Source organism: Thermobia domestica, chromosome 13 (assembly GCF_964235325.1).
Source record: "Thermobia domestica chromosome 13, izTheDome1.hap1.1, whole genome shotgun sequence".
Lineage (NCBI taxonomy): Eukaryota > Metazoa > Arthropoda > Insecta > Zygentoma > Lepismatidae > Thermobia > Thermobia domestica.
In genome coordinates this window covers 133,701,339-133,712,706 of record NC_137466.1, presented here as the reverse complement: position 1 = coordinate 133,712,706, position 11,368 = coordinate 133,701,339, and the positions used below count along the sequence as shown (strand labels likewise).

At 35.4% G+C, this 11,368-nt stretch overlaps 1 protein-coding gene across 1 annotated transcript in view; it reads right to left on the bottom strand.

The window, feature by feature from the left end:
• The window catches only part of LOC145667757 (uncharacterized), a 147,102-nt gene that overhangs the window by 23,291 nt on the left and 112,443 nt on the right, over nt 1-11,368 (bottom strand). The window contains exons 17-18 of the mRNA XM_081735199.1: nt 7,445-7,719; nt 2,217-2,452 (exon numbers count right to left, since the gene is read on the bottom strand). Of these exons, the coding sequence (XP_081591325.1) occupies nt 2,217-2,452; nt 7,445-7,719 (511 nt within the window). The remainder of the gene's footprint in view (nt 1-2,216; nt 2,453-7,444; nt 7,720-11,368) is intronic.

Genomic DNA, 11,368 nt, shown 5'->3' with positions numbered 1-11,368 from the left:
TGTCATGTTGGTTGTCCAACTATCAGACATACACTGAAACTATTCTGCTACTGGAAAAAGCTATCATTTCTTATGTATCCAACCTCCAGTTTCTACTGTCGCTGACTGTACAAACGTAGTACGGACGATTGACACAGGTTATGTTTCGAAATTCCACGATGGGGGCTGCAGTTTCTACAACCGCACTTTAAAACTCTTATATCTTTGTACCGGAAGTAAATATTTTGCTGTACATTCCGGTACAAACCTAATAGAAACGATTAGCATTGGTTTTGTTCGAAATTCCGAGGTGAGAGACTGCCGTTTCCACAGCTTCTACTTTAAAACTCTTATATCTTGGTTCCGGAAGTGGTATAAACGAAAATTTTTGCTGTAATTCCGGTACAAACCATTGATATAAGATTTTTTCATGGGTGATTCCTTCTCTAGCTTAAAGGCAGAACACGAGATTGCCCGAAACACTTGATGAGTTGCAGCAAGCGGAATACAGCACATTGATCTCCAGCGGAATACAGCACATCAACCTGAAAGCACTCTTAGCTTTATTCAAGAGCATGCGGTATCCTTTTCAGACCTGTTTGCAGATAAATGACCTCCATTTTCAATATTTCTTCTAATAGCCCCACTCCTCATTGTGACTATACTTTGACATTGGCTGAATTCCATATTCCATGATACTCCTTTTATAGTGAGACATTAGTGAATTGTGACTTTTGGGACATATAACCTTTATTATAAGTATATTTAAAGAAGGAACACTTAGTTACATTTCACATTACTTTTATAATCACCGAAAAGAACATATAAAAATGAAATTTTTAGTTTAGCATTAGCAGAAACCTAAGTGCCCTTTAGGTTAAAACACATGGATAAATAATGAAAATAAATGGTTGTGTTTTCTCATCGGAAATCGAACTTAGGAGCACATGTACCAAAGGTAAACGCGCTAGCCACTAGACCAGCGGGAGAGCCAAAGAAGAACATGTCTATAATAATAATTGTTACTATCAAAATATGGGACTTTTTCTTCAAAATAGGTGTTAATTACACGTCTTGTTTAGAGAGTTTTCTTGATTTTGGAAACAGTACACACCATTGAAGTCTGCCAAAATTTTTCTTGATTCTAAATGATACAAATGTATTTTATAAATTGTACTTGACATTGATACTGTTTCCTAACCTCACAAATACTCGTTATCTCATGAGATAAAAAAAAAAAAAAAAACAACGCAAATTTATTTAAACTAACGCTCACAAAGAAATCAAGAAATAAGTTACAATCCATCCTTCAGAGTAGATAATTGAAAAGTCACTTTTTATCAGCTCCTTAGATTGTGAAATTTTGATTCTCACAATAAACTTTTTAAAACCATTTCCTTTGTATTTATTTTCGATATATTTATGTTTAAATGTTTTGCGTTAAGTGTCTATTTCTGCACAACTGACATCTTGTGGTGTAAAAGTAATTAAATTATTACAGAATCTTATGTCTGTATTGCCATATGTATCCACAGTTAACACTTTATTTTAATCAGAGAAGTCAGAAATTATTAAAGTCCGTTTGATGTACATAAACAAACGTTAAATTTAAAACTAATTCACTTTGAGGAAAATGGTCAAAGCAAAATGTCTGTCCGCATCACGAGAAACCAACTAATGAAAATGAATTTCAAAGAAAGTGAATTAAAGTAAGTTAAAGTCGATATTTTTCAGGTATTTTGATGTCCAATTTATCATTCCCCTCGATGTCTAGCTTACACGATTGTGAACTAGAACAATTCACAAAATCGAGACAAAGAGAATCGATTCACTAGTGTATTGAAGAAGGTTATACGAGATTTGTGGAGCTCAATTTGGACATTTTCAAATGGATATATTTAGTAGTATGGGATCTGTCTTATGGATGCTTTGAAAGGCCTTGAACCATAAATCTTTCAAGGTTGACAGTCTTTGGTACAGTTTTGAGATTTCTAAATATTTAAAGTTTGTTCTGATTGGTCCAGAATTCTTTATGATGATGGAGCTAATTATGTATCATCAAATACTATTAGTTTATAACAAAATTTTAAAAGCGATTTGGTGATAAAGAATTGTCAAAGAAAGTAAAAGGATTCTGGTTAGTTCTTGTTATTCTAGCTAGCAAAAATTGTTATTAAATGCGCTGATAAAACGCTTGATTTTTCAATTATTATTCTGGAGGATGATTTGTTGTTTACGAAAAACATTTAGTAAACATTTTGTAGAATGTACATACCTCTTATAAATGATTATTTCCCCCGCATAAATAAGTATTGCTCCAGCCACTCCGTACACCAATATAATTAGAGCTGGATAACAATCAGTGATTCCGACACTTACGAAGTGCGAAGCTCTTCCTAGACACTTTGGCTTTGGTGTATACCACAATTTGTAGATTCTTGCATGGATACCAACTTCTTTTAGCTTCTTCAGGCTGAAACATAAATTTGAAAACTGTAAACAAGTATAGATACTTATCAATTTAATGGAAACAAATCAGATGTCTGGGTTGGCAACAGTCAGCGGACAACCACAGTATCAGACTGTTGATGATGGTGTTTTTAGGACAAACTCTGTACTACGTGAGGACTAGCAGAATGACAGTGTCCAGTGAACTGAGCAGAAGGCGATAGTGTAAAATGGGTGATATATCTGATTTTCAAACAATTCAAATTGTTGGCGCTTGGTTATGTAGTGCGAATTTGACGAAACTGGCAATTGTGTTGAATGTGGCGGAGGAACAGAGTCCAAGATGATGACGGTGTACAAAACCACATCGAGAAAGAGGAATAGTGATCTGAAGAAATGCTCTGTGACAGATCCCACCGATTATTAAAGTGAATTGAGAGTCAGAACCATAGTGTGCTACTTTACGATGCAAGGGACAAAGAAAATCATGCAGCATCTCCAATAGCCTCTGTCGACAATCACATTTCACCACGAGTTACATGCCAAGGACACACAGCACGGGCAAAACTGCTAAAATGCTGGATGGGTGGAAACACGTGATATAGTCAGTGATTATTATTTACTTATTTCAAACTACTGAACCTGTTTATGTGTGGCGCACACCTAAACAAGCAGATGATCCGCAATGTCTCCACCCAACCATGAAACGTGGAGGCGACTTTGTGGTGCTATGGGCCACAATATACTGATTTTCAGTTGGTCTTGTACTGACGCATATTGGTTGCGTCACTGGCCGTGATTATGTCCTGATTTTAGGAGACCATATGCTTATTATAGATCTTATGTTATTTCTGGGCAATTACGCCGTATTGCAGAATAATAATGCGTCCATTCACACAGATGGAGCTGTTGCGGTGTGGTTTGAGGAACATCGGTTGAACATGAAGTTGAGCACCTTCCCAGGCCTGTAGAATCCCCAGACCTAAACATAATTGAACATTTATGGTCTGTTTCGAAGACAAGAATCTGGCTCAGATTTTCGCTTCCATTCTCTGTTACAACTCCTGCACATGGAATTGTGTGCGTGTAATATTCTACTTGCTACAATTCAAGACTTGAGTAAAAGATGGTCTAACGCCATATTAATCCGGTAAGTTGCACTTTTTAAAAGATGTTTTCTTTAAATTGATAACGATCTTCATATTCTGCCAGTAAGCAAGATTTAAATAATACTTTTGTTGCGTTTTGGTAAGTTCTAAGTTTTTGTTGCATTGGCGATATAGTATTTTATGCAAGTATTACTACGAGATTAGAAATTTAACTGATGGTTGTTTAAATTATCAATCTAGTATCAACTAAAGTCCCAAGGAAATGGAAGTCTTACGAGAAACCAAGTGAATACCGGGGTTTGGCTTTTATGCTTGTAATAGAAGGTGGAGGTTCTCGTGGGAATTTGCATTTTTTTTTTTTTACCGTATGGTAAACTTAGCAAATATTTTCCCGTTGAATCCGAAAATAATTTATATAGGCTCAAATACATAATTTTTATTGGTGACAAAGAACATATAGGTATAAATAATCAAACTCCCATTTGAAATGCGTTGTTAAATACATCATGGGTGGAGTAAGGAATTGTCTGCTGGGGGTGCACGGTAAATACAAATGAGAGTTGAAGGATCTTATAAGTGGTATTTTTATTTTTGTCAAAAAGTTGGGGGGAATGATCCTCATGCTCCTCCATACCTCCGCCCATGAAATTAATTCATACGTTTTATGTATGGGAAACGCGAAAATTGTCCTTCTAAAGCTAAATATACTCATTCAAGGGCATTGAAATGATCTTATCTTATAGTGTAATTATCGATGATAAAGACAATATCAATAGTACTTTTGTTTCATAAGGATAAATGATTCATGATCTCTCTCAAAATCTGGATGAATGAGTATGTTATCTTTTGGGAGCCAGCTTCATAATGCATTTTGACCCGAATTGAGGATTCTTATGGCCAGTTTTATTTTACGTTGTTTTCTGAGCACTAATATAGTACATTTTCTTTAAGTTAATTTAATGCAATAATAGGTTGTTTGCTTGCTCCTCCCCACAGAATTCAAAAGAACCAAATTAAATCAAAACTACTTAGCTTTCTCACTTCCTCTTCTTAAATTAAATTCTATCAATGTGAAAGAGCATCTTTTCATCTTTTATGAAATACTAGAATTAATACCAATTACTAAAAATTTGCATAGGCCTATATGGAATATATCTTTACTCCGTTAACGGTGTAGAGTATCTTCGTCATCTTTGGTTTCATTAATATGATGAATTATATTCTGTTTTCTTTCAAATCAACTAGAGTTTTAATGATATGATTTTAATCATTACTTCTTCAAGTTTAGCCAAATTTAAACTCTCATTGCTTTTCCAAAGTGAATTTACATGATATATAAACTTAACTTATTACTTAAATTAAATTAAATTACTTATTTCTTAAATTAAATTTGATAGTTAAATATTTAAATTATATATCACAAAAGTAAGGGATTTTTAAAATATATCTGCAAAAGAAATTGTGAAATTACATAATTAGAATACTAGTTTATTTCAAAACAAGCAGAAAAATAACACTCCACGTTATTCAACAGGCTAACAAAGATGGTGCTGATATTCAAATACCGTTAAAAACAAACTCTATTGTCGCTTACAATCCTCGGTCATACAAATAAATATTTTTTTCTGCCATGAAAAGCCCTTAATAATTTGTGTCTTGAATTATTAAGCTATGACATTAGGAAAACAAGAAGTAATTATCTATTATATGACTATTGCAATAGAAGTTAAAAACACTCTACACTTTGGCAAATAGTATCTTCCTCAGATTCGCTTCGTGGAACTGATGAAAAATCCCTGGAAAACCCCATGATTATCACTGGATTCATACATCCCAACTGCAAAGCAACCCAAGATCTCTTTCTTGCAATCTTGTCCCCTTGATTTATTGTAATGTGTACGTTTCAAAACACAAGGCAATCATAAAATCATAAGATTTCGTCTTCTATTTTGTTCGAACTTACAAGTATTCATTTTGAAGTAAAAAGCCATAAATTATATTTTTCATGTTTCTCTCTCTTTATTATGAAATCATGTTTCTTGGCATGATGAAAAGTTTGACAATATCTTTAAAGTATTAATTTTTTCGTGTATTAGAGTTTGCCTTCCAACACAATTGCCATTAGAGATCAGACTAATCTACATAAGTTTGTTCAAATGCCTTTAGGGTAGTAGATTTATATATATTGCAACATGGCATTATCGAAAATCCTTGGACTCCTTCATCCTACAGGATACAATGAATGTGAAGCAATACTTCCATATGCTGCTTAAACAAATATGGCTAGTGAATATGTAATGGCATAACGTTAAAGTATATTTTACGCAAGATGTAGCTCTCGGGCACCACGTTCTGCATGTCAGAGTAGAGTCACAAGAATTTCCCTGGAAAGTAGATCTTCAATCGTTTGTTCTGATTATTTGATGAACAAGAAAGGATACTTATAAAACAAATTCGAAAACATTTGATTTATTTGAGGACAAAAATACAATGTCGCCAATATCACATCGAACGTTGCAGCCACCTGTTTGTTTATGCTACACCTAAAATGTTGTAGAAATGTGTGGGGAAATCATGAGACCATGTAGGATTTTGAAATATTCTATTACATCATTCAAACATTGCAATAAACTAAGGTCCTAAAATAGGGAGTTACTATTAATGTATACCCATATGAAAGATAGTATGCATTAATGTCCAGAAGTTAAGCGACATGTTTTCGTTTTGAATTACCCAGACATCATATCACAAACTATAATTTTGGGGTGCCAGGAAATAGCGCGTGATATCTTGCAGAAATGACTTAAATTGTAATCACTTCATCGGGAAATAGCCCTCTACCATCGTGATTGATCGTTGAGGGTAGTGCAAGCAAAACTCGCTTACTTTCGCTGGGTAGTTATGTATCAACTGCATCGGATGCATAGAGAATTTACAAAGAAAGTATCGGGTCAATATAATGTGTGGCCTTATCATCGGAAGACCAGAAATGGAACAAAATTAAGGAACTATAGGTGCGGAGTTGGATGTGTCTCGTAGCGTAATTTCGTGACTGTGGACAAGACTACAGAAGGGCGAAAACATTCGATAGGCACGCCAGCAATGTACCACAGCCCACTTGCTATCTGGTATTAAATGCCCGACGACATCCGACCATCACTGCATCTAAATTTGTTCGAGACCTCTGGGATGCATGTCTCTCAACAAACAGTGAATCTAGGGGGCTATATGAGGTATTTTATTATACAAGATGACCTACAGGAACAGTGAGGTGGAGTTATTCTTCACTGATGAGTCTCAGTTCAGTTTGGAGGGTGATACTCTATGTCTGTATATCTGGCGGGGACCAAGGACATGTTATGACCCTCTCAATGTTATGGAACGAGAAAGTTATTATTTCGATGACATTATGTTAAGGGAATGGACAGCCCTGCATGTGTTTCCGCAGTGTTCTGTGGTGGGTGAGATCTATGGACCCGTCATCCTGCAAGATATGCGAGACTTCTTCATGGCGCATATTACCCTAGGTTTTTGTCTAAAGGATAATCCTGCTCGTCCACGCAGGGCGCAAGTGACTTAGAAATATCTAGAACAGGAGGATATCTGGGACGCCATTAGATGTCGAGTGATGGCACCAAGTACTGAAGGGTTCTAATAATGTCAAACGCAACCGATGTGCAATCATCAGGTTGAATCCCCACCAAGGTACATCCTTACTGTCATTATTTGCTGTGTTTCAATGTGATCCCTGGGCATCTCTCCCACACATATGTTTCCGCAGAACGGCATCAGTGCCCCACTTTTCCATATTGTCCCTTAACTTCCAGAGACAAGTGTAATTTACCTCCAGAGTTTTAATCTAATCAAGATGTAAGACATTGCTTCTTTTGTAGTAATATTTACTATACCTAATTGCCATAATTTCCCTGTAGGGTGAGTTCTTCTTTATTGGAATAACTATGGGAGTCAAGGGCTGTGTTAGTATTTCCTGGAGACCACATTTTTCATGTTCCTCAAACGTACTGCTGATAACAGTATAAGCAGATGTTACATCTAAATGGAAAGCAAACAACCCTTTCTTCACTTTGTCCATTCCTTCGCGGATGCCGTAGAATCCTGGCCTACCTTCACGTGATGCTATTTTCGTTTTGTACAGTTTTTGCACCACAGGATCCGTAGAGTTCTGTAAAAAAAATATTTGAATGCAGATTAGCGACGTTCATTATTGAATTTAAGATAGTTATAATGGTAAGTTACTGGTAATTCTACTGTACAATATTGCTAGTGATTAATGGGAAAAATATTTCAAAGATGAGACATTCGTCAACTGATAAAACTTATTGACCTGATCACATTGGTATGAGTGAGTTTAAAATACCATGCGTAATATTTGAGAAAATGGTGAAAAACAAATTTCTTTCTAAACCTTAAGAACATGATGCTGTACAAGAACCATGGATGGCAGTAGTGAAGTGAAAATTATACAGAATTACACAGAGAAAAATCCGTTCTCCGGACAGCGGTATATTTTACAAACATACGGTATCCTCTTGCTTACTATAGAAATCAGTACGGAGCATATGTTATCCGTATGCAATATAGGCACTGCCCTTAGATGTTATATCATGCCGTTGCAGGATGTATGGCATCTAACAGTTTTCCGTATATCACATGCTTATACTTATGTTACCTTCGCCAGCTATATGTTATGTACGTCCATTTGTATGAGAGATCCTGACCGCCTATATTGTTTCATATGGAAAGTACGTATAAATGGAACACTTATACGGAAAGTATTATAAAACATGCGGTTTCAGTTATACGTCTGTTGTACGTTAAGTCCAAAAACTACAGGAATTACGCATGTAACCTATCTTTTTAAGTACGCCACCTACAATTTTTTTTCTCAGTGTATGCTCTCATGAAACTCCTCATTATGGCACTAGCGAAACGATAATGCGTGGCACTGTAAATGGTATATAACCTAAAATAATTATTATTAACTCTTATATTTCAATTTCTGTTTAACTAAAACATCACCCAAAGATAAGACATAAGTCAGTCAATAGATGAAATAGAAAAAATAGTTTTGTGAAGCTAGAAAGTGCCGAAAATAGCAGAGAGTTTTTATTTTATTGAAAGTGGATTTCTTCGGGGTTCTCCCGTTTTCTGCCACGTTCTTTATTCCACCATCTCATTCATTTCTCATTATCACCGCGTAATCGTGGGACGTAAAGCTCAAAAATTTCATTTCATTTCATTACTTGCTCTGATTATACATCGTGTTTCAAAAACAATGACCTGATTTTGGACGGTAATAATTACGGAACATGGGACGTGCCGACAAGGAAATGAGTGTTGTTTGAATGGGCGTGGCCTAGTTTCAGAAAATCGCCGTTATATATCAGTCAACGCGTCTTCTTAGTTTGGAGTCAGTCAGACGTAAGATGGCGTTCGCTGAGCAGAAGGCGTTTTGCATGCTTCAGTTTGCAAAGATTAAATCAGTGATTTCAATCCAGAGTGCTTTTCGTGGGCGTTTTGACATTGATCAGCCTCCACTCAAAAACATTTGTCGTTGGTATCGCCAATTTGAAGAGACAGGATGCTTGTACAAAGATAAGAGTCCAGGTCGGCCACACATTTTCGATGAAATGACGAATTTAGCTATCGTCTAGATGTTGTTCGTGCTGCTGGTGGTGAACACAGAGCATTTGTAACAGCATTTTGCGAGTATTTTGCAATTTATCACATTTTTGTAGTATGATTTATCAATACATATGGACTTTTAAAATCAGTTCATTCTTTTTGAAACACCCTGTACTATGATATTCTTAGCTACTCTGAATAATATTACTCTGATTATTTTAATACACATGCTAGTCTTCATCTTTATTAGTTACTAGAAAATAATAATGGAGAATTATACAGGGTGTCCAGAAAGTAACTATGCAGTTCATAACATGCCGTATTTTATTTTCCATAAACCACTTTAAAAAATTGAAATTAACTTGAAGCTAAACTTTAATGTCATGGAAGTTATAAGTTATAAGAGGTGCTGGAAGTGATCCCGTTGCACTTGAATACACAGTTGCACACGTTTCTACATGTTCTTGAAGACGTTGTGCAGAGCATCGGGGGTGCATGGCATTGCATAGTTACTTTCTGAACACCCCATATTTTATTCCAAATAGAGCCACAATGTCTACGGATAATGGTAATGTGAATGCCAGGGTTTGAAATAATACCTTCTCTCCGGATGTGTCCAAAAGTTTAACAACTAAGATATAAAAACTGCTTATAAAATTCTAATGGAAGTCTTCTACCTAGGTAGAGGTTTATAATAATTGTTTACTTACTTCATTTACATTTTCTTTGCATATTTGAAAACCATGTCTTTCTCTTCCTCTAGTTACGCCTATGGCAAAAAGTCCAAATTTAAAACTATGCCTTTACCAAAAACTGCATAAGTAAGCGGTTGACATGTTAAACATCTTATCTTGTAATAATTTAAAAGATAGGATTTTAATCAAGCGGATGATTTTCCTATTTTTTTTACACTTTTTAGTATTTAGCGTAGTGTTATTAAACAAATGGTTCCGTAGTGCTTTTAACATTTAGAAAATGAAATGAAATCTTTAAGTTTTACGTCCCACGTTTATGCCAGTTAGGCTAAAGGAGATGGTGATAATGAGAGATGAGTGAAATGGTGGAATGAAGAAAGTGAGAGGAAACGGGAGAACCCCGAGAAATCCTACGAGCACGGTGTTTGTCCATTACAAAGTCTACACGGTGCGAGCTGGGATCGAACCAGGGACCCCAAGCACCGGAGGTGAACGCTCTACCACTGAGCCACCGCGCCCCCCTTTTAACATTTAGAAACCAGGTAGATTTCCTTGTAAAATTCTTATCTCCTAGTTTTAGAGTTATTTTTTTTTCAGATCAATTGTAAATTCAGTTATTCATATTGTGAACAAATGAAATATTAACAACCTAATATAAAGAATTCTGGATTAAAATTGATTTTTTGAAGATATGATTCTAGCGCTTGTCTATTTGACTAAAGTAAAAACTACAGAAACAAGCTCAATTCGGCCAGCTCACAGTGCACTGCAAGAAATAAATTAGTGTTTGATAATGATGTGAACATAGTTTAGAAAAGAGTTTCGTTCATTGTTTAACATGTCCGAAAATGTCCTGAAGTGTTTCTCCAATGAAGAAAAAATATTGAATGCCTCCTAACAGTGGTTAATAGAAACAACTCTAAGATCGTTTAAAATGTATCTGAAACTTAGTAGAAGCAGACAAACAATTCTACAGGTACCGTTAGGTACTATAATTAATATAGAAAGTAATGGTCTGTGTTGGCAGCGGGTTGGGTTAGGTCATTAGGGTTTGATGACCTGGTTACGTGTATTGGAAAGTTGTTATATTTCTGTTTTTAGTTGTGCTGACATGGAAAAGTCATGTGTTCTTTTTCGAGTTTGTATACGTGTCTGTAGAGACTTTATACTGGGTATTTTTAAAAATAATAATAATGGAAATTTGAATTAAATCTGTTGATACGTCATTTTGAGAGAATAAAAGATTACACGAACAATATGTGAGAGAGAATAAAAGATTACACGAGCAATATGTGAGAGAGAATAAAAGATTACACGAACAATATGTGAGAGAGAATAAAAGATATTCTCCTAATATATTTAACGGTTCGATTTCTATGAAATCTCATAAAGTGGTAGGAAATTGTTTTATTTGTTAAAAATAAGAAGCTCAGAACACTTATAATGTGTGACACGCACTGGGATCGAACCCGGGACCCTTAGCACCAGAGG